The sequence below is a fragment of the Brachycentrus maculatus genome, unplaced genomic scaffold (assembly GCF_059751285.1).
Source record: "Brachycentrus maculatus isolate JH-2025_06_01 unplaced genomic scaffold, ASM5975128v1 h1tg000691l, whole genome shotgun sequence".
Taxonomy (NCBI): domain Eukaryota; kingdom Metazoa; phylum Arthropoda; class Insecta; order Trichoptera; family Brachycentridae; genus Brachycentrus; species Brachycentrus maculatus.
The window spans coordinates 31,426-55,760 of NW_028281423.1; the positions used below are offsets into that span (position 1 = coordinate 31,426).

The window sequence follows — 24,335 nt, forward strand, 5'->3', positions numbered from 1 at the left end:
ATGTGTTTTTAGTTTTTTTTTTCTAAAAATGATTTCACTCTCACTATTTCTAACCACATCTTGATCATGCCAAGTTTTTTCTTAGTCTCACACTTTCTATTTTTAATTTTTTAATGATTAAGTTTTTACAGCTTGCACTCGTTTGGGTATGTAATCCAAAGTGCCGTTTCAGCAATATTTTAGCAGAAATTACATGCATTTTTTATACTACACCTCAACAGATTGTTAAAATCCAAAAACAAAAAATGAATTAGAAATAAGAAACAGGCAGGAAGATATTTTTAAAAAAGACCAATTAATGACAAATCATTTTTCTATATAACTGGTGTTTTGAACATAAAATTATATCCATCTAAGTCACTCTATTTTTCGTCAAAACGGTTTAGTGACAATTTTTGAAGTATTTGTTTTTCCACAGATTCTCAAACTTATGACTCTTGGAACCATCTGATTCGCTGGCTCCTAACATGCGTGGCGCAGGACGCTGGGAGTGCGCAGCGACACTCCTTACCACCGCAGCTCTGCTTTCCGCCGTGACGTCTCTTCAGATGAACGACCATAAGAATATATCAGAACTGCTCGATGGGCTACTGAGAGGATATGATAACAGCGTTAGACCAGACTTTGGAGGTAAGTTATAATGTTTCTTCTTCTTTTAAGTACGTACTGGATAAAGCTAAGTACGTACATTTACTGGATAAAGCTAAGTACGTACATTTACTGGATAAAGCTAAACGTGCAGTATACAACGGAGTCCTGGTTCCGACTCTAATGTATGGAAGTACAGCATGGAGTTGGCAAAAGAAGGATGTAAGTAGACTGAATGCAGTCGAAATGCGTTCTCTTGGACGAATGTGTGGCAAAACGTTGTATAATACATCACTCACTCCTTTCAAGAACGTCATAAATCAAAAATCGTCAATTTCCAGTTGTGCGTGTTTCCGGAATGCCCAGAAAATGTACTTTATCCCAGCAAAAGAGGCTTATTTTTAAATAAATATTTACCCACTACAGGGCAGAAAATGTTGTTTTTGCATTTTGAAGAAAAGGTATTGTTTAATTATTTTTTTAAATATACAAAATATTTTTCAAATGGATAAAAACCTTCAGGTTTTACCTAAAAAAATCTGTTGCAAAATAAAAAGTTCAGTAAGTGGCTTGATATTTATTTTTAATGTATTGTGTTATATTTTTAAACTTTAAAAACGTTCTCCTGAAAAATTCAGTTTTATTTTATTTATGACGTTCTTGAAAGGAGTGAGTGACATGTTCGAATGGTGATAAAAAGAAAGAATGCAAGGCTGAGATAAGCATCAGCGATGAAACTAAGAAAGATACGGTGAGATATTTTGGGCATGTGATTCTAATGAGTAAAAAAGGATAGTTAAACAAATAAAGGTAGAGGAAGATCGAGTAAAACTTGGCACTATCAAGAATTTAAAAAGGTACTTAAAAGTGGTCAGGTCAAGAGTCAAAATACTCAGCGTGTATGAATGAGAAGATGTATGAATGTGGAAGAGGCCTTCTCTTCTCTCTGTCATCCTCCTATATCCACGTATAAAATATATGACTTACTAAATCACAATTTTCGTACTTATTTATTTTTTTACAAAAATGTTGATAATATTAGTATAAAGTCACTCACCGAGATTTTTATGTCTACCGGTTTTTAGACGTACCCGTCTCTTCGTCAGGACAATCACTACCACAGGATGCAAACAATACCACCCTTCACCACCATAGCACCATTTACACACTTAAAACTATACAAAATGTTTAACACATTTTTACAATTTTCGTATTTATTAATAAATTTCCATCCCCCAAGTCAGACGACATTCCCTTCTTCTAGATTCTAATCTTCTTCTCATATAACATAAATCTATACTTTATATTTTGCCGAGAAACCGAAGTGGTATTTGAAAGATCCCATTTCGATTCTCATTAGAATCTCTCTAAACGGATCTGCCAGTACATTTCCTGCTCTTATACATTTGAGATCCCCCGGGAACGTATCGTGTCTTCACAAAACAAACACGACAAATGCACCGCAAATATTGCAAAGTGACTGCTCTTGGAAATGTTGCCAACAAATTGTGTGCGAAATACGATTTTTCTAGTATTCGATACTAACCGCTTCTATCTGATTACAAGTTTTTTATAATATACTCAATTTCTGCACCAATACATACAATACCATATAATAACACTAAACAGTGAAAAAACTTTTTTTCTACCCTTTTCCATTAACCAATTTGACCTCCCAGTAAATTTCAATATCACAATCCATAATCAAAATGACAATATTAATCATTCTTGCCTCCAATTATGCTCGACAATTAAAAAAGCGAATAATATTAAGTACCTAGGCATTATAATTTATAGTAATTTGAAGTGGAAAGTACAAATAGCCACTATGGTCAAAAGAATTAGGAAACTCATTTATGTATTCATTAGACTAAGAAATATTTTATCTCTAAAACTTATAAAAACAGTCTATTATGCTTTAGTACAATCAATTCTGCAGTATGGAATTATAGGCTGGGGAGGAGCTTATAAGACAAACTTAAAATCACTCTCTATTATTCAAAAAAAGATTGCAAAAATAATTCTTAAAAAGCCCAGAACTTACCCATCAAAACTAGTATTCGAAGAACTTAATATACCAACTATTGAAGAAATTTTTAATAAAGCCGCTATCTTACAAACTTTTAAAGAAAAAACAATTGAAGTGCAAAATTCAAGTAACTCTAGATATTCTAATAATTTAATTTTGCACAGATGTAAAACAACAGCAGCGTTAAACCATTATACGTACAAAGGTAAAAAAAACTTTAATAAACTTCCGGAAAACTTAAAATCTATAAAAAATTATCAAACTTTTAAAACTAAAATTAAAAAATATTTAAGACTCGCCCCTTCCTAGACTCCATACCAAAGAATGTTTATTTTTAATTTTTAATTTACCTTGTTAATTTTTTATTTTAAATTTTAATTTACTTTGTTTTAATTTATTTAGTTTATAAAAAAAAAAAAAAAAATAAATGTGAAACGAACTCCCTCTCTAAACACAAATATCTACTTTATTAGAGAGGTAGAAACGTTATATGTATATAAGATGTTCTGTATATTTACCTATTTTGTATTTCAAAAATGTATTTTTGTAAAAAAAAATAAAATGAAATAAAAAAATATGGAAACGTAGTTTAGTAATTATCACTGTTTGTAATTAATAAATGAAAAGTAGTCAATTTTATAATAAATAGATTAAGTTGGAAGTGATATAAAAACAATCATTAATTTTTATGTTTAATTATTTTATTAATTAGTATTTTTTTATTTGTCAGTCATCCAGTGAAAGGATGAATCTACCAGTGTCAATTTTAACAAACTAACTATCCATCACGCCGCTTCCCCGCAGGGGTAGGCAGAGAGAATTGAACGCTACGCCACTCTGTCTTTGCAAACATTCTTCGCCTCTTCTACAGTCATGCCTCTCCTCATATATACCTGACGATTATTACGACTCCTGACCCGGCCGCTTTCAAGTATTTCACATACCTGATTGTGTCAAGTTTTCCTCAGTCTTCCTCTGCTTCTTTTTCCAACTGCATTCGCCTGATAAATTTGTTTAACCGTTCTTTCCTCACTCATACGTTCCACATGTCCAAACCATCTCAACACACCTTTCTTAATTTTATCGATAATGTTTCATCAATAGTGTCAGTTCTTACTTTTATTAAAAAACAAATTAAAATTAAAAAAATATTTAATAATAAAAAAACGTGGTTTAAAAAAATACGTTAAGCTTTATCATTTTAGAGATACGAATTAGTTGTAATAATAGTTTTTTATTAATTTTTTTTTTTTACAAAATACATATTTAAATAATACAAAATAGTTAGTAGATATGCAATACATTTCAAATATAACATTTCTACCTCTCTAATAAAGTAGATACTTGTGTTTAGAGAGGGAGTTCGTTTTACAATAATTATATTTTTTTATTAACAAAGTAAATTAAACAACGTAAATTAAAATTAAAAATTAAAATAAATATTCCTTGGCATGGAGTCTAGGTAGGGGTGAGTCTTATTTGTTTTTTTTTATTTTATTTTAATTTTAAAGGTTAATAATTTTTTATAGATTTAAATTTTTCCGGAAGTTTATTTTTTTAAATTACCTACGTACGTATAATGGTATAATGGTATACGTATAGTTAATCGTTGAGATTATTATTTCATTTCATCTAGTATCTCTTTTACTTTCATTTCTAGTTGATTTTCTTACTTGCTGATTAGAAAATGGTCGGATTATAGAACAACACTTCAATCAGTCCGACGTCTCTAGGCGCGGATACACGTACAACTAAGTGCACTAGAGCTACGTATTATTCCAGACGCTGTATTCCTCCGTCATGATTCCCGATCGGTTGTTTACCAATCCTGGAAGCGATAGTCCCGAGGGAACACTGACTTAGTTCGCCACTACACGACATACTTTCATCTCTCTCCCTAGACCGTGTTTATGCTTGCGAGAAAAGAATTTGATTATCAATAATGACAACTATCGAGCTAAAAGGCTTCTTCTTCTTCTATTTGTAGATCCTAGGGATCTGTTTGCGCCTCCGCATGTCGCTCTTGGGATGTTGACTCCCAGCTGTCTTTCCATCTTTTCGAAGGTCTGCCTGGGGGTCTGCGTCCATCAGGGTTACCTTGAAGGGCGATACGTGGAAATCTGTCTTCTGACATTCTGTTTATATGTTCATTCCAGCTTCGCCTTCGTTGTCGTCCTCACCTCACGATATCCTCCGTCTTACACATGCTCCGGATGTCGGTATTTCTTACTCGGTCTCGCAATGTGTTTCCGGTTATGGATCGGAGAGTCTTCATCTCGGAGGTTCGAAGTCGAGATTCTGTTCTGGAAGTATCTGCTCTTGCCTCGATCCCATAAGTGGCTATTGGTCAAACACATGTTTTGTATATGTTCATTTTACTTTCTATTCTTATATGTTTGTTCCTCCACACCGAATTTCTGAGGTATCCGGATATAAAAAAGAATAACTAAAAGGCAGTCGCCATATTTATGTAATATCCTGCAAGTATACGCTAGAATACCCTTATACTTTTTTCTTCTTCCTTCCTGGCACTGTCCCCACTTATTGCCACTAATGGCTGTTAGAATTGGCTCTCCTCGTCAAAAGGTCTTCTTGTCTTCTTCAAACCCTTATCCGCACCCGATGATGCATAGAGCACTGCATCATATAAACGCAGTTTTATCTTGATCGTTAACATATGAATGAAAGATAATCAGCCCTTCGCTTCAACTACCAGTCCAGTGTAATATTGAATAATATTGGAGTGAAAAAATCACTTCTATTTATTTGACCCCCCCCCAGTGGAATTGAATCAAGATCTCCAGTACGGTAGCCAAGCGTGCTGATCATTACACTGCAGAGGCGGATAAGGCTGTCTACTAAATGCAATACCGTAGAACGGGGCTACTTATTACTTACTTACGTTCATTATTGTAGACCAAATACAGATTTATTTTTGTACTGAGCTCAAGTAACACATCAAAGTTCAAGTAGCCCCGTTCTACGGAACTTGAAATTATTTATGGTGGACAGGGTGCTCCTTGACACTGCTGCGATTTACAATTTTCAATGTTTTCGATTGCATTGTTGTTTTATATATTTTCAAGATTAAAAACTCTTCGAAAGTATTGCGAAATAAAAATTATTAGAAACGTATGCTTTATTGTGTATTTTCTTTCATTTCGATTTGACTACACTGAGCCACAGCATGGCATGGCCGCCAAACATAACTATAATATTTAGCTAATAAATTATAAATATTTGTTATTTTAGGTCCACCAGCAATAATCGAAGTTGACATTATGGTCAGAAGCATGGGACCAATATCAGAAGTGGATATGGTAAGTACTCAGAATTTAATCAACACAACTTAAAATATAATAATGTAGAAAAAATTAGAGAAGAATCAAACTGGTTATCTTTAAAAAAGAGATTAAAATTTAATATGCTGATTTTTATACATAAATTTTTTAACGATAAATTACCAAAATATTTTATGGATAATTTTTTTTAATTGTCATGAATATATTACTAGAAATAAGGATAAAGTAAGACTGCCATTTAAAAAAAATAATAGAGTCGCAAAATTGTTTAATGTATAAGGGTTTAAAAATGAATTATGAGATGCCTGAATGTATGAAGAATGAAAAGAGTCTGAAAGAAGTTAAAGATTATTATTAGATGTAGTAAAGTAAGTGTACCATATATAAAAGTTTATATTAGTTGTAATATAAGCTTACTTAAGAAATAAAACAATAAAAAATAAATAAGATAGGGTTATTGTAAAGAGTGTGATTATAACTCCCCTTTGTCTGTATTTTTTATACAGAAAATATTAAATTTTATTTGTTTTTATAGCGTTTTAAGAATTATCTATAAAAATAAAAATTCTGTTGTTGGTTTACTCAAAATTTTGAAATTATTCATATAAACATATTTTTTTAAACAGCTTTTTTGTATATTTTTCGATGCTATCATCACCTCTATTAAATGTAACAGAACCTCACGCTGCAAAAATTAAACATTGGTAACGGAGACAGCGTGATTCTTGATATGTACTGTTGTGACAAAGATTTTTAATATTTTAAATAATTGTGAAATTCAACTCATTAGAAAAGTTTGCTTTCCTCTGTAATAACCAGACTGAGTGAGTCACAGCAAAGCACATCGGATCGCGGGTTCGATTCTCAGGGGGTGTCAAAATAAATATGAATTTGCCCTATGCACCATTGAGTGCATATAAAGGTCAGAAGTGATACAAATAATGAACACAATCTTATCATATATCATATAACCCTTATCCGCACCTAATGGTGCATAGGGCACTGCGTCAAATTGACGCAGTGTTATCTTGATCATTACTTACATGAAGGCAAGGTGATCACTCTTGCGCTTCAGGAACCAGTCCTGGGTAATATTAAATAAATATTACAGTGTTAAATCACTAATATTTATTTTCACCTCCCCCCCTGGGAATCGAACCCGGGACCTCCAGCACGGTAGCTAAACACGCTGACCATTACACCACGGAGGCGGACGTAGCATAATAAGTCTTAGGACACAATCTTAACACATAGTATAATAAGTTTCCAATATACTTTTTTTCACACCTCAACATAGACACAGACACAGACTATATATATTTATATATATATATATATATATATATATATATATATATATATATATATATATATATATATATATATATATATATATATATATATATATATATATATATATATATATATATATATATATATATATATATATATATATATATATATATATATATATATATATATATATATATATATATATATATATATATATATATATATATATATATATATATATATATATATATATATATATATATATATATATATATATATATATATATATATATATATATATATATATATATATATATATATATATATATATATATATATATATATATATTTATAATATTCTCAAATGTCCATAGTACATAACGTATCGTATAGTAGGTATAAACAAATATGTGACAAGCACTTGACAATTTGATACCTCGATATGTAATTTTGTTTTAATTATAGGGGAATTGGTCTCGATTGGAAAGTGAAATTACAACATGTGTGTATTTTGATAAGTAGTTAGTTAAATGGAGACAATGTTCCAAGGAATTCTAATCACATGTCTCAGATTCAGCTGTTTACTTTACCAAACACACAATTCATGAACCGAGTAATGACATATATGTATATAATATGATGTGTAGCTGCGACTTGAGTAATTAATAATTATAATACACACACGCATGTATGTACCAATACTAACACACTCCAAGAAAATAATATGGGTTGATTGGAAGAAATTACATCAAAGCATTAAGTCGATAATATTTTCTTATATTTTATTTAAAATTTCTGTTGAAATTAAATTTCATTTGGTGTACGTTATTTCCACGTATATAAATTGATAATCCAGCCTTTGACAGTTTGTTAAATGTGTAAATGTCCAGACTTACATATTCTTCTTCATCTTTGTGGAAATGTGAATTAAAATTTATTGAAAAAGCAACAGTAATCATAATCCTAGAAATAACTACGTTTTACATAAATTTCTCCAAATCAAAATCTTGATGTGATAATAAACTATTAAATATTTTAGTCACTTTGTGGAAATATCTAAAAAAAAAATATTTAAGTTTTACTTGGTAAATACCACTATTTCTTCAAATCTATTATGACACGTGTTTCGGAGAAATCAACATCATTTTCAAACAAAGTTACAGTGTGACAAAGAGTTTTAAATGGAATCAAATATCACATGTGTAAAATTCATATATTATACGAGTTCAAAGTAATACTTTTCAAAATTACGGTAATAAAATTTAACACACAAAAAAGTAGTTGAATATTCGTATGTATTTTTATTTTAAACTTCACTTGATAAATACCACTATTTCTTGAAATCTATTTTGACACGTGTTTTTATGCATACGCTATCATTTATAAACACCATATTAAGGCATTTGAAAATGATGCGAAATACAACGTAAAAATAGTGGCGTAGTTGGGTTTACGCTCGATTGCGAAATTGACGTCGCGGGTTCGATTCCCGCCAAGTGCAAAAAAATTCAAGAATTATTTATTTTCAATTGATCTAGGTATTTGTGATGTATTTTTCATATTTACCTATCCTATTCTCACTATCCTACCTGCAGAAAAGCGTCTAAAAGTAGAGGCTTTGCGGGTTATGGTATTCCTACAAAAAAAATCTTAAAAAAAACAATAATAATAATAATAATAATAAAACCCTTATCCGCACCCCAATGGTGCATAGGGCACTGCGTCAAATAAACGCAGTGTTATCTTGATCGTTTACACATGGAGGAAAGGTGATCAGCCCTCCGCTTCAGGTACCAGTCCAGGGTAATATTGAATAAATATGACAGTGAAAAAATCACTTATATTTATTTTACCCCCCTTGGGAATCGAACCCGGGACCTCCAGAACGGTAGCCGAGTGTGCTGACCATTACACTACGGAGGCGGACAAAAACAAACCCGCATCATAATCAATTTTAGGAAAAAGTGGTATTTACCAAGGGAAATCTATATGAAAAATGGATTAATATTACAATGAATAGCCAAATCAATTAATAAAATTATTTTATTCTCTTCAAAATGAGTTTTTTTAAAGTCAATAAAAACATATGTCTATTTCTTCCAATATATTTTATACGATATATTTATTTATACAGAATAAATATTTATTTGTACACCAACACGTGTATCCAATTCCGACACTCAAATAACCCAATAAAATTAATAAGGTTAAAAATATATTCTACGATCCAAGGTGGATTTTCCGTTTGACATCAAACAGCTGAAATTCTAATCCGAGAACTCCATTCCACCTTCTCTATACAGGATATTTATTTCCTCGTACATACATGTATGTATGTACGAGGTTGTTGGGAGAAATCTGAAAAAGAAAAATGAGATATTGAAACCAATATAAATTGGGTAATTATAATAATAAGCTGTTACAAAAAAATAATAAAATCATTTTAACATCTCTGTAAAGAATCCTGCTCCCCCGCAGGAGAAGGCAGAGAGAATAGAACGCCACACTAATCTATCTTTGGAAACAATCTTCGCTTCTTCCACATTCATGCATCTCCTCATACATACCCGCCGATCATGTCGACTCCTGACCTGACCACTTTCAAGTTTTTAAAATACTCGAAAATGCCAATTTTTCCTTTAGTCTTTCTCTGCTCCTATTTTCAACCACATAAACCACATTAATTTGTTTGACGAAAGTGCGACAAAACGTCGTATGATAGATGTTCGAATAGTGATATAAGGAAAGAATGCAAGGCCAATATAAGCTTTATCTATAAAATTAAGAAAGGTGTGTTGAAATGGTTTGGGCATGTGAATCGAATGAGTGAATTTAGGATAGTAATATTTTTTGTTTATTGTAACTGCAGACAGTTGGTAGAATTCCATATTGAATTGTTGGGTAATATATCCAAAATAAAACACGGTTTATGTTGGATTAAATTCTACATTTATTTATGTATATTTTAATACGTGACGCGTTTCGTCTTCTTAGGACATTATCGAACACAATGTAGAATTCAATCCAACAAAACCCGTGTTTTATTTTGGATATATTACCCAACAATTCAAAACTTTTTTGGCCTAAAATATTACTTATTTTTCAAACATTTACATGACAATATTTAATTTTATTGTAAGTTTTCCCTCGGTCTTTCTCTGCTTCTATTACCAACCAAATTCAATTCTAGACATACTCCATGGATTGTTACTTCCGTCAGTCGTGGATAGACCGGCGACTCGCCTTCCACGCTGAAGCCAAGGAGACTCTGGCGCTGAGCATCTCCATGTTGAAGAAGATATGGAAGCCAGACACCTACTTCTACAATGGTAAGCAGAGCTATCTGCACACCATCACAACCCCCAACAAGTTCGTCAGGCTCTACCAGGATGGACGAGTCCTATATTCTTCCAGGTATGCCTGCGATAATTGCTATTTTAATTTATAAATCTCGTATCACTTTTTTTCCTTTCATTATCCCTTTTGTTTGTCATCAGTGGTCCTTTTTCCTTTACTTCCCAAAAATTAATTACGTCTTTCTTTTTTTGCTTCGTTACCTTCCATCACACGTAATAAAATATACTCTTTTTTTAATTAATATTATACACTCTTCATTGAATAACTCTTTCATTCTTCTATATTTTTATCGAAAAGAAGATGAGATTTTTATTTAAAACAAGTTTTGGTAATTGACCTTCTAAATATGGAAAAATCTTTGAAATAAAAGAAAACTGAACGATCTAAAAATAAACTTTTAAAATAAAACAACTTTGTTTTAACCACTTTTTATTGGTACACTTTATCCAACCGGTTTCGACAAGAACCTTGTCATCATCAGGGTTTATGTAATAAATTCTAAAACATTGAAATACTCATAGTAAATTACCCTTCTATTAATTAATTTAATTTGCCACAAATTATCTGCGAAAAACATTTAAAAAATGATCTAAAAATAACTTTTATCCTATAATTGGAGATAATCCAGATTTGTGAACAAGTATTTGGACTCATTCTAAATTTTGGGAAAATAAAACGAATACAAATTTAATATAAATATACAATATACATGTACATGCATAACCCAATAATATTATAACTTTAACTGTAAAAACCTTTAAGAAGAAAAAAATATAAACAGTAAATTATCAACAGCATAAAATATGTTAATATAAGTTGATTCTAAATAACATGACATCGATTCAAATTACTTCAAATAATTAATAATGGTTGAGGAATAATTAAGAATTAAAAAAAAACACATACCTAATATAAAAATATAATTCCCATTTCTAACCTAACCTAACTCACAAAAATATGTTTTTTATATGAAATATGTAGTCGTTAATTAAAGGATAGTCCTCAAATAATTCAAGGCATCTAAGCAGCAGAATTAAAAAAATAATTTATATTTTTTTAAATGAAACGCTCTGTAGCTTTAAATACGAGTTAAAAGTCAGGGAACGGATATCTATAGACAGACACTTGAGGAAAGAAGCGAAACGAGATTCTTCTGAAAACTTGAGCCGTTGTCAAAGGAAACAGCAATAATACAGCATCATAAAGGCAAATAATAAGGAAAGAGCTCATAAAATATGTTTTTATGTATAACGGTGTCAATTTACCTTTATTTATTAGAATCTTGTAAAATATTAAAATAGGTTTAATTTGAAATAAATAAATTTCCATGTGAATAGCAAAAATATTTTTCACTATTGTTAAAAAAGCTATTGTATTTAAGGTCATATTCGCAAAGACAGAACTCAGAAGTACCTAGAATTGTATTACAGCTACATAAGGACCGTCAGTCCATTTAGTCTTCACATTCGTTTGAAAATGCCATAACTAGGCGAAACAACTGTCACAATATGAATTTTTATGTGTATTTAATAAAATACAACTAAGTGGACTCAAAAACTCAGTGTTTGATTTAAAAATTAATTCATAAATTAAAATGGAGTTCTACAAATTAAAACGCCAAATCAATAAATAAGACAAAACTCATACTCCGGCCAACTGCCGAAGAGATTTTTCCACGTCCGCATTTTTTTAATTAATGTATATTGGATACTTTTCCGGTTTTTTTAAATAAATATAAATATTTGAAAAAAAATAACTCATTGCCTTTGAACAACGTTAAATGTTACTTTGGTTTAGAGAAAATTATGTTGCGACTTATCGAATACTGAGCTTTGACTTTTATCTGCCCTAGGTGATCCAATGACATTACTTTTTTATTTAATTATTTTAATAATGAACAGATACATGAAAAACATTATTTATTTCATTGGCACTAAAAACGCATCTGTTTGCTAAATCATTTCCACAATCTCCTTTCTCCAATTAAATCACATTGAAGCGCCCTTTAGGGATGTGTACTTTATAGTTTATAGAAAATATTGCAGTATATTGCAGTATAAATTGTAGTAGATCACTATAAAAGGCGTATTTTATCCTGTATCTATTGGGGACACGTAGATTTATCATATTCAGCAGTTGGGAACAATTCCATATGTATGTATGTTATTATTCCAAATATAAAAATTTGGTAGTATTATACGAAAATGGAGCTTTATAAAATATTTTTTCTTGAATGTTTTCCGCAGATACTTTGTGGCACATTTTACAGTATCTTTATAAAAGTAATTAACTTTGTTTTCACCACTTTCTTAGAATACAATTCAACCTACCGGTTTCAACAATACATTGTCATCATCAGGGTTTATTTCAAATCAAAAACATTAAAATACTCTCACCAAAAACTTCCAAAAAATGGAGTGTGTGGAAGTTTTTGGTGAGAGTATTTTAATGTTTTTGATTTAAAATAAACCCTGATGATGACAATGTATTGTTGAAACCGGTAGGTTGAATTGTATTAATAAAAAAGTGGTGAAAACAAAGTTAATTAATTTTATAAAGACTTTATAAAATAACCAAAATTATTAAAATATTGGCGATTCAACGATGCTATTGATTATTTCGATTGATATTAAGCATTCAAGAAAGTAAGGAACGTGGCAGTATGATGTAACGAGAAACTAACAATGCCAATGTACTGACTGGTCTAGAATTTGGACAATGTCCAATTATTTTACAGTTTGTGGTTCTTAATTGTTCTTCAGATTGCCCGAAAACAATTGTTAACGGCGATAAAGTAATCCGTGGGCACAAAAGTTTAAATCTAAAATGCAGATAGGCATATTGAAGGGAGGAGAGAAATGTCGGGATCGTTTGGACCTCTTCAGATCGACCGGCGTCAAAATGTAAATGAGGCAAAGCCTTCTTAATGCCCAGCGAGACATTTCTTTATTGTAATTCAAATATGCGTCAAAATTTACCAGCTACTACTTCTTCTACAATAACGCCGTTTACTGCAGGCGTAGAAAGAATGGATAGAACTCCGCAATTTATATTTGCTACCATCATACAGATGAGAAGTTAACTCGACTCTCAAAACTGTATTTAAAATCTTAAACGGTCAAGACGAAATACTTTATCGTATCAAAAAGCATTTTACTACTACTACCATCACGTTATTTTCCCGCAGGGGTAGACAGAGAGGATGGAACGCCACACTCGTCCATCCTGACATACACTCTTAGCTTCCTTCACATCTATACATCTTAGTCATAGATGCTGATTGATCTGATTGTGCCAAGTATTTTTTGGGCGTTCTCGTTCTCTTTTCCCATTTACCTTGCCAAATATACTTTCTTATTCATTCTCTCTTTATCCATTCGATCCACATGTGCATACCACTTTAAATAACTTATCTTAAACCATCTCTAGTTAACTTATACGTTCCTTTCTAATATCTTCATTATTAATTCTGTCATACACCGATTTTCCACACATTTTTCAGGGGAATGCATTTCAACGGCGTCCACTCTGATTTCATCCTTCTTTTGCCAATTCCATGTTTCTCTTCCATACAACAGTGTCGGTACTAGCACTTCGTCATGAGCTGCCAGTTTAGCTTCCATGGATATCTTTTTATTTGCTATCACCTATTCAAAGCACCATCTATTATGTCCCCTGCATTCACTCTTCTCTCAATATGTATATCTACTTTTACATACATAATGAATGTCTGTAAAAAGAAAGTGTAAGAATAAGTGCGAGAATCATTATTTTTTTAAATATATTTATTAAATACTTATAATTAAAATGTAACATTGTTTTAAAATCACTATAAATATTTTATTATAACTTAACTATAATGTCTACCGGTTTCGAAGCTAACCGCTTCTTTATCAAGACTGATTAATACGTATTAATCAGTATTAGTATTAATCAGTCTTGATAAAGAAACGGTTATCTTCGAAACCGGTAGACATTGTAATTAAGTTATAATAAAATATTTATAGTGATTTTAAAACAAAGTTACGTTTTAATTTTTAAATGAAAAATCACACAGCTAGTGCTTCAAATATAAATTATATTAAATACTTATTCATTTAATATTTTTAATTCTGTCATACAACGATTTCTTACTCATTCGTTTTAAAAGTGTAAATATACGTTTGTTAAAAATTTTAAATCTCCTTTAGTTTCCGATTGCTATGAAATTTGACACAACGTTGCATTCGAATACACGCGTGTTGCTATACACCTGCTGTTACAAGAGTTTTCACCAGAATTATAAAGTAAATAACTTATTTATTTTACATATTATATTACCATAAAAAAATATCCTGATAAGTCGAAATCTAAAGGTCTCTTTGTGAGATTGAAATATCTGATAAAACACCTCTTAACGACAACCTTGGGTACCTACCCCTTCTTCAGAAAATGCTGCCATAATGATTTTTCTCAAACTTACTTTTGAGACGAGATAAAATGGCACTCATCAGTTTGTAAACCTGCCGGGAATTGTGACTTTTTGAACTCTCGATTATAATGGAGGACTGATAATTATATTGATAAAACGTTTTAGTACTGTTTTAAAGTCCGTCGCAAAAAGTACGAATTATTAATGGGGCAACTTTTATTTTAAATTTCATAAATTTATTCGGCAGTCACTTTGTGGTAACATCAGTACATTTTTCATTAAAGTTTTACTTGGTAAATACCACTATTTCTTGAAATCTATTGTGACACGAATATCGATGCATTCCGCATCATTTTCAAATGTTTACTTTACTTTTTACATTAATTAAAAATTCTATATTCTTCTTCAATTTCGAAGAAGAATTCAGAATTTTTACTTCATGATTCACTTAGTAAATACCACTATTTCTTCAAATCTACAGTGACACGTGTTTCGATTCATTCCGCATCATTTTCAAACAAGGTGTTTGAAAATGATGCGGAATTCATCGAAACGCGTGTCACAGTAGATTTTAAGAAATAGTGGTATTTACTAAGTAAAACATTAATTTTCCGCATCATTTTCAAAAACGGCGTTTGAAAATGATGCGGAATGCATAGAAACACGTGTCACAGTAGATTTTAAGAAATAGTGGTATTTACTAAGTAAAACATTAATTAAAAATTAATAGATTTTACCACAAAGTGACTGCCGAAGTTCCGCATCAATTAATGAAAGAAAATAGAAGTCTGGGTATTTACAGGCCTGATTTATTAATTACCCGTCATAGCTGGTAATTTGAATACCACTGAGAATCCTGTTAGCCTGGCTCTTCGATATTCGTCTGATAGAGTGCCTTTCCAATATTCGTCTAAAATAAACTTTAAATTGGCGTCGCCGGTTTTCAGGAGCATATCAAGTTATTTCCGCCAATGGCGGATTTCACAAGCGTCTCGCAGAACAAACTTGTCAAATTGTCAGCCATTTACGGCGGGAGTTGTTACCGAGCGACGGAAAATAAATTCAGCATTTTTTAGGCCGGATGCGTCTTGTTTATTCGTGGATTGGATGAAATAAATAAAAATGTTGCGAATAACATTTTCAGTGTGTTCAAATACTAGTTCACAAATCTGGATTATCCCTAATTAGGAGTTTTTTTTGGCAGGTTGGATTGGTTTAGAAGTAGATTTTTAATATGAATATAATTTAGGATTTGGACATCACATTTTTTTATTATTTTTTTTTTACAAAATACATTTTTAAATAATACAAAATAGTTGGTAAATATACAAAACATTTCTTATATAACGTTTCTACCACTCTTATAAAGAAGTTCGTTTTACAATTATTATATTCTTTTATAAACAAAGTAAATTAAACAAAGTAAATTAAAATTAAAATTTAAATTTAAAAAATATTCCTTGGTATGGAGTCTAGGTAAGGGTGAGTCTTATATGTTCACATACAAATAAAAAAGTTTATGTTTAATAAAAAGCTTCTCTCATCTCACCATAGAGATGTCTCTAGTAAAATTTTAGTGAATTCAAGCACTTTATTTCGAATTTGAACAATATACTTAGAAGTTCCAAGAATTTGAGTATTGTGGTTGGTCAATCATGGGTAGAATTGGTGAATGATACAAAATTATAAAGTGATCACTTAAACCAGCCTATGACATGTTTTAATCCCTCTAAATGCCCAAACCTCCATATTCTTCTTCATCTATGTTGAGATGTCAAAAATATTATGAACATTATCATTATTTGTTTTGTTAATATATTTTTGAAAACCTATCATAACAACTTGTATGATATTTTTATCTATTTTCAAAATAATTTGTATTTATTTGAGGTAAAAAGTTTAATGGAAAATAAATGGTTATTTAATATTAAGTCACCTGAATTTATTTGAATAAATTTATATGCTTACCAATACACGAAATATGTAAGACAAGTAGAATGTGTTATTTTTATTTTCATATATCGCTCACTCCTTTCAAGAACGTCATAAATCAAAAATCGTCAATTTTCAGTTGTGCATGTTTTCGGAATGCCCAAAAAATGTACTATATATCAGCAAAAGAGGCATATTTTTAACTTTATATTTACCCGCTACAGGACAGAAAATGTTGTTTTTGCATTTTGAAGAAAAGGTATTGTTGAATTATTTTTTGAAATATATAATAATAATAAAACCCTTAACCGCACCCCAATGGTGCATAGGGCACTGCGTCATATAAACGCAGTGTTATCTTGATCGTTTACACATGAAGGAAAGGTGATCAGCCCTCCGCTTCAGGTACCAGTCCAGGGTAATATTGAATAAATATGACAGTGAAACAATCACTTATATTTATTTTACCCCCCTTGGGAATCGAACCCGGGACCTCCAGAACGGTAGCCGAGCGTGCTGACCGTTACACTACGGAGGCGGACAAAATATACTAAATATTTTTCAAGTGGAGAAAAAACCTTCAAGTTTTACCTAAAAAGATCTGTTGCTCAGTAAAAAAGTTCAATAAGTGGCTTGATATTTATTTTTAATATATTGTGTTTATTTTTAAACCTTAAAAACGTTATCCTGAAAAATCAAGTTTTTTTATTTATGACGTTCTTGAAAGGAGTGAGCGATATGTTGAGATATCAATAAAAATCTTATAATATTTATTGACTCGACATTAATGTTGTGGAATTATATGTTGAATATTTTAAATAAAATACTTGTATTACAACACTAAATGGTGGTCAAATACAAATGTTTTATTTTAAATAATAAAATTCTTGATATAAGTAACTCCTAATTGGAGTACAACCCTGAATTTGTGAGCAAAGATTTGGACACACTGAACATATTGTAAAAACTGTATAACTTTAAATTAAATAAATATTTTACTTAGTAAATACCACTATTTCTTAAAATCTACTGTGACACGTGTTTCGATGCATTCCGCATCATTTTCAAACACCGTATGTGAGGCTAATTCTAAATTTTAGAGTTGGGTCCTTGGGACGTTGAAGGTTGAAGAGGGGGTAGTAGCTGTTTTTTTATTTAATTTTGTTTTCTTCCTTTCTAAATTTTTCCCTGTCGAAATTCTTCCTTTTTACAATCTCTTTCCCGCTCTTTTCACATAAGGACTTTTTTACTGTTTGTTCGTTTATTCCACATCGCAGATCTGTTTCAATAGAAATGTATTAACGAAATCCACCTACGGATATTTCTCGAGGAAAGCATATTCTATCGACACTTGTATTCACTCGAATAAATGCAAACATATGCACGATTTTCTATTTTCACCTGCAAATGTCAAATCATATATTGGATCCATCGACGGCACCAAGAACATCCCATAATAATATTTAAGATTTTCTTTATAAAATAAAACAACTTTGTTTTTAACCACTTTTTTATTGTTACATTTTTTTCCAACCGGCTTCTACAAGAACCTTGCCATCATCAGGGTTTAACATGTACTAATTCTACATTGAAATATTCATAGTTAGGTTAGTGGGCGATTGGAGAAAAAATGTACCAATAAAAAAGTGGTTAAAAAAATTGTTTCATTTTATAAGTTTATAAAATGTGCCACAAAGTATCTGCAAAAAAACATTCAAGGACAAAATACAAAAAAAAATAGATTTTCGTTTATCAAGTTGCAAATCCAGATTTTTGGTCAATAATATCTGTAACCTTAGTGTAGATTTTTTTATTTGAATAATACATTTGTCCGCCTCCATAGTATAGTAGTTGGCTATGCTGGAGGTCCCGGGTTCAATTCCCAAGAGGGTCAAAATAAACACTGGTGATTTTTCAGTCTAGGATTTATTTAATATGACCCTGAAAGGCTGATTACCTTTCCTTCGTGAATTTAACGATCAAAATAACACCGCCTCTGTACGATGCAGTGCCCTATGCACCATGGGGTGAAGCGTTAGAAGAATATATAATACAAAATAAATATAAAATTACTAACCATCACGCCGCTTCCCGTAGGTGTAGGTAGGCATAATAGAACGCCACACCACTCTGTCCTTGCAAACAATCTTCGCCTCTTCCACATTCATGCATCTCCTCATACATACGCACCGATTATTCCGACCTGACCACTTTCAAGTATTTGAAATATATGATGATTTCCTCGGTCTTTTTCTACTTCTATTACCAACCAAATTTGGCTCACAAATTTGTTTTACTGTTATTTCTTCACACATTCGATTAACATGTCCAAACCATCCCAACACACCTTTCTTTATTTTATCGATAATGCTTGAATATAAATATTTTGTACCTACCATATATTTATTTTGTTTACTCTGTGTTTTATTTTTACAGATTAACGATAAAGGCAGGTTGTCCAATGAATTTGGCAGATTTTCCCATGGACACTCAACGATGTCCGCTAAAATTTGGGTCCTGTAAGTACCTATCCTCATAGTGCAGTAGTTATCATGTTTGCCATCTTAAAATAGATCGACAAATAATCGCTAAGATTTTTTTCCAGTTGGATATACATCAGTAGACGTGATATACAGATGGAATATAAACCGCCAAGTAGCCATAGCTGAGGATATGAAGCTCTCCCAGTTCGATCTTATAGCTACACCTGCGGCTAACCACACAGATACCGTGGTCAAGTCGTACACCAAGGATGAATCTAATCCATCGTACATTAGTAAGTTCTAGTTACTAGTAAAATAGTCTACTGAAAACCTCGAAGATAGTTTAAGACTGCTCCAAATAGATAAATGAGATAATCGAAGGAACTACCAAACTGACTAGTTCAGGATCCAAAAAAATACCAAGTTATTGAGATGTCAATCAATATATTCAAATCTACCATTGGTAAAAAAAAATGTGGCAATTTTTTTTGGTATCAAAACCGATAAGAAGCAATTTGCCGTCATGATAAAATAACCAGGCTGTTCCATCCTTATCCCACCTCTGCCATTCTTTATCTTCTTTTTGTGCCACTTCACGCTGAGTGTTGACGATCATCATGGCAATTTTTTATTCATTTAAGTATCTCTAAACAGCGTCTTAGTGCAACATTGGAATCAGTATCTCGAGTTTTGAAGACAAAATATACATATTCTTCTTATGCTGCATTTACCTTCGACTTTGCATTGTTATATAATACGTATTACCTTGTATTTATCCGTCCTCATAAAATGACCAAAGTATTCAAGCATTCCTTTATATTTTGTGTAAAGAGAAGGGAGCTAGAGTACTTACTTGGGCTATTAACCTTTCCAGGAGTATGGTCGTATATATCAGTGCTCCGCAACCTTTTCCCACCTACGACACACCAAAATTCTTCCTAGAATTCCGCGGCACACCAAAAGCTAAAATATACAGGTAAAAAATATAGACCATTGACAAAACTACTTTTTTATAATAATTATTCTTTCCTACATAGCAAAAAATTGACAAAATTGTTTTGTCATTGTGTATATACGTAATGAATAATTATAAAATGTTATATACATTAATTTGACCGTGGCACACCTGTATCAGGCTCGCGGCACACCAGTGTGCCACGGCACACCAGTTGCGGAGCACTGGTATATATATATAGGACTAATACAAAACATGATTTATGGCGTGATTTATATCAAAACATGTTTAAAACATGATTTATGTCAAAATTGCCAATGTTGCGATAAATCATGTTTATTGGTACACAAGTTTTTTTTTTATTCAAGAAAATATGTTGCTTATAGCATCGACTATGATATAAAAGATAATGGGTATTTTTTTTAACTCTCTCCTGGACAGGTTAATTACCATATTTCTTTACATTTTCGATAGTCGTATTGTGAATCAGCATCGCGAAGTCAATTCCCACTATTTTCCTGTTAATTAATCATTTGTTTCAGGTGAATATTCAATGTTGCTGGTGAGTTTCCACCTGCAACGTCACATGGGCAATTTCTTGATCCAAGTATATGGCCCTTGCATTCTGCTCGTGGTGCTCTCGTGGGTGTCCTTCTGGCTGAACCGAGAGGCCACCGCGGACCGAGTGTCTCTAGGGATCACCACAGTCCTGACGATGACCTTCCTCGGTCTAGAGGCGAGAACCGACCTTCCCAAAGTCTCTTATCCGACTGCCCTGGACTTCTTTGTGTTCCTGTCTTTTGGATTTATATTTGCTACCATCATACAGGTGAGAAGTTAACTCTACGCGCAAAACTGTATTTAAAATCTACTACTACTTCTACCATCACGCTGTTTTCCGCAGAGGTAGACAGAGAGGATGCTATGCCACACTCTCACATCCATACATCTAGTCATAGATGTCCTCCGATTACGTAGACTTTTGACATCACCGGATTTTAGGTTTTGATTGATCTGGTCGTGCCAAGTCTTTTTCGGACATCCTCGTTCTGTTCTCCCGTTCACATTCGCAAAATATATTTTTCTAATAATTCTCTCGTTATTCATTCGCTCCACATGTCCATAGCACTTTAAATAACTTTTCTTAATCTTTCCAACTATCCCTAGTTCAGACTCACAAAGTGAACCGCCAGTTTGGCATCGATAGACATACATATTTTTATTTGCAATAACTCTGTTCAAAGCACCATATACAATTTGTACAATCATATTCCCTGCGTTCACCCTTCTCTCAATATCTTCATTCACTGTTCCATCCCTTGAGAACATCTTCCTAGATTTAAAAATTCTTGCACTTGTTCCTGAAATTCATTATTTACGATAATCTTTACTTTTAAAAGTATTACACGTTGTAAATAATTACAGCACATTCACTCAAACTCTTAAATGTAATAAAAAATATCCTTGAAAATTACATTTTTTATTCTCAATATTAATAATATTTAAAGCAATTACTTTGTTTTCAGCCATTTTTACTTTAAAATTTGTTACAAAAGTGTAAGTAATATAAATATATAACCACTCACCGAGATTTATATGTCTACCGGTTTCGAGACGTACCCGTCACTTCATTAGGATAATCACTACCACAGCATGCAAACAATACCACCCGTCACCGCCATAGCACTATTTACACACGTACAACTACACAAAATGTTTACCACATGCGATTTTGGTCGACCCGAGAACCAACATGCACTAGGGGTTGCAGTGCAAACTTGCATCAGGAGCCGAGGTCTGACATGCTTTAGACATGCATACATACATTTTTTTAGTTTGCAGTCGTTCACTACTTCACCAAATATGGGTCCGGGGAATGTTACTTCAGCGCTGAGCTGAGTTCAGACTCGAGCAGTGATGAAGACGAGCCCAAAAACAGCAGACCAACATGCAGAATGCATTCCGAGAGACCACAGACTGAAGCCAGAGGTCCTTCCAGAAAAAACAGCGCAGTAGGAGGACCTTCAGATGGAAGCAACGGAAATGATAAGAAGAATGGGAAAGATGTTTTTCTTTTAGAGGTGGGGAATTTTCTATATTTACATAAAACTACTTCTGGTATTTTGAAGTAATTAATTACAAAAATTCAGGATAAATATATTTTATTGATATCGCAACAAATATTGAAAACTGTCATTATATGTGTGATGAAAAATACATAAATTAATAAAATGAATGGATATACTATATAAATGTATATATTAAAATAGGAAAATAGAAGCCTGGGTATTCACAGAGCTTAGGATCTGGCATAGTCTAGTTTTGATCACTGTATATACTGTATACACACTTCAAGTATATACATACTTCACCAATACACATTTCAACTATATAACTACAATATATCGCGGATGAAGATTAAAATGTTAACTGTGTTGTCACTTGAAGCATTTTTATTTAAAAAAAATTAAAGTTAAGAATGTGGTTGTTCATCGTTGGAAGAATGGTGAATGTTACACAGATTACAAACTAAACACTTAAACTAGTCAATGACAGTTCCTAAGCAATGTAAATACTAAAATTTTCATATTCCTACCGCAATAATAACTTCTTTGTTTTTCTTAAAATTTGTAATTAGTACTTAAATAGACTCTATGCTGATCGACAACAGCAGTTTTAAACAAAGATTTGGGTACAGTAAAAATATTATTTATTTTGATCACCCGATTCATGAACACGGTACTCAAAATACATATTTTTATTTGCATTATAAAATTAAGTAAAGTTAGAATAAATCGTGCGTTTACAGGTGATTCCGTTACGAGCTTGCACGCTTCCCAGTCTAGCTTCCCGGAGATCGTCTCTCAGTTGGACAGGCCTGCCTTGCTTGGGTCGACAGACACCTCCCGAATATGGAAGCAACACAGCAACTAGCGCAGGTTAAATATTATATACGTTTTCCTTCCACAATCAAGTAGAACTTGTCGAAAACTACCATTGCCAACAAATAGAGATGTGGATAATGAATAACTGTTACTTTTCGGTTACCCAATTGGGATTGTATTCATTACTTTGGGAAAAGAAATGGACAATGAATAGACAGGAAAGAAAATAACATTGTAAAGAAAATAACTCGAGGTAGAATATCCATACTCGTACTAGCATGTTTGTCAATATTCGTGTAGTTTTTTTTTAATTTCAAAATAATACATGTCTATGTCGATATATAAACAATATCTACAACAAAATAATAACATGAAGAATGAACAAGTATCATTAAACTGCTAAAAACAGGGAATAAAGTGTATAATAAATACGTGAATACTATTCATTATCTTTTGCTTTTCTTTTTTCCAGGTCATCGTATGTCTTTTCAAGGTTTTGCGAATACAAAAAAGAAAAAGAAGAGAACTCCACGCTACAATTCTGTTTCCAAAATCGATAGAGCCTCCAGAGTCGTATTTCCACTACTATTTTTAACGATAAATTTGTTTTATTGGTATTCTTACCTTTCTAGAAGTGAACGAATCAAATCTACATACAAATCCTAAAACTAGTATATGCTATATGCCAAGTAAAAAAAATACTTTCATATATTATGGAATTTGAAAAATAGAACCAAGCTGTAGGACAAATGAATTAAATGATTTAAAGTACGAGTAGATAAAAAAATATTTAGTTAAAAAAAATATCTGCATGAGCATACCCTACGTCCCTTTAAAATTATAAAATAAATATTTCGAAGAATTTATGTTATTAGAAAATTATATTTTTGAATAAAAATATTTTTCGAAATGATTTACTATTTTTATTGCACCCTAAATTTATTATTTTTAAAGAATTTAAACCTTCAACTATTTACATTCTGATATTATTTAATAAAACATATTTATTTATTGTTTGTGTATTTATTATTGCCTCCCATACATTCCAATAAGATTCCATTTTATTATCAGCAAAGTCGATATAGTATTGTATATGACTT

General features: G+C 31.6%; 1 protein-coding gene across 1 annotated transcript; it reads left to right on the top strand.

The window, feature by feature from the left end:
• The first annotated feature begins 467 nt into the window (after positions 1–467).
• LOC148300591 (gamma-aminobutyric acid receptor alpha-like) lies at positions 468–24,072 on the top strand. Its single transcript, XM_088274567.1, has 9 exons — positions 468–630; positions 5,870–5,937; positions 10,403–10,626; positions 19,349–19,431; positions 19,518–19,688; positions 20,893–21,179; positions 22,186–22,431; positions 23,160–23,289; positions 23,708–24,072. The coding sequence occupies exons 1-9, from the start codon at positions 468–470 to the stop codon at positions 23,899–23,901; spliced, it is 1,566 nt and encodes a 521-aa protein (XP_088130693.1). The 3' UTR covers positions 23,902–24,072.
• The last annotated feature ends 263 nt before the right edge of the window (positions 24,073–24,335 follow it).

Coding starts and splice junctions, on each gene's coding strand:
- LOC148300591 (XM_088274567.1), top strand. CDS start 468: ATGCGTGGCGCAGGACGCTGGGAGTGCGCAGCGACACTCCTTACCACC. Junction 10,627..19,348: donor CGAGTCCTATATTCTTCCAG/GTATGCCTGCGA, acceptor TTATTTTTACAG/ATTAACGATAAAGGCAGGTT. Junction 21,180..22,185: donor TATTTGCTACCATCATACAG/GTGAGAAGTTAA, acceptor ACATTTTTTTAG/TTTGCAGTCGTTCACTACTT.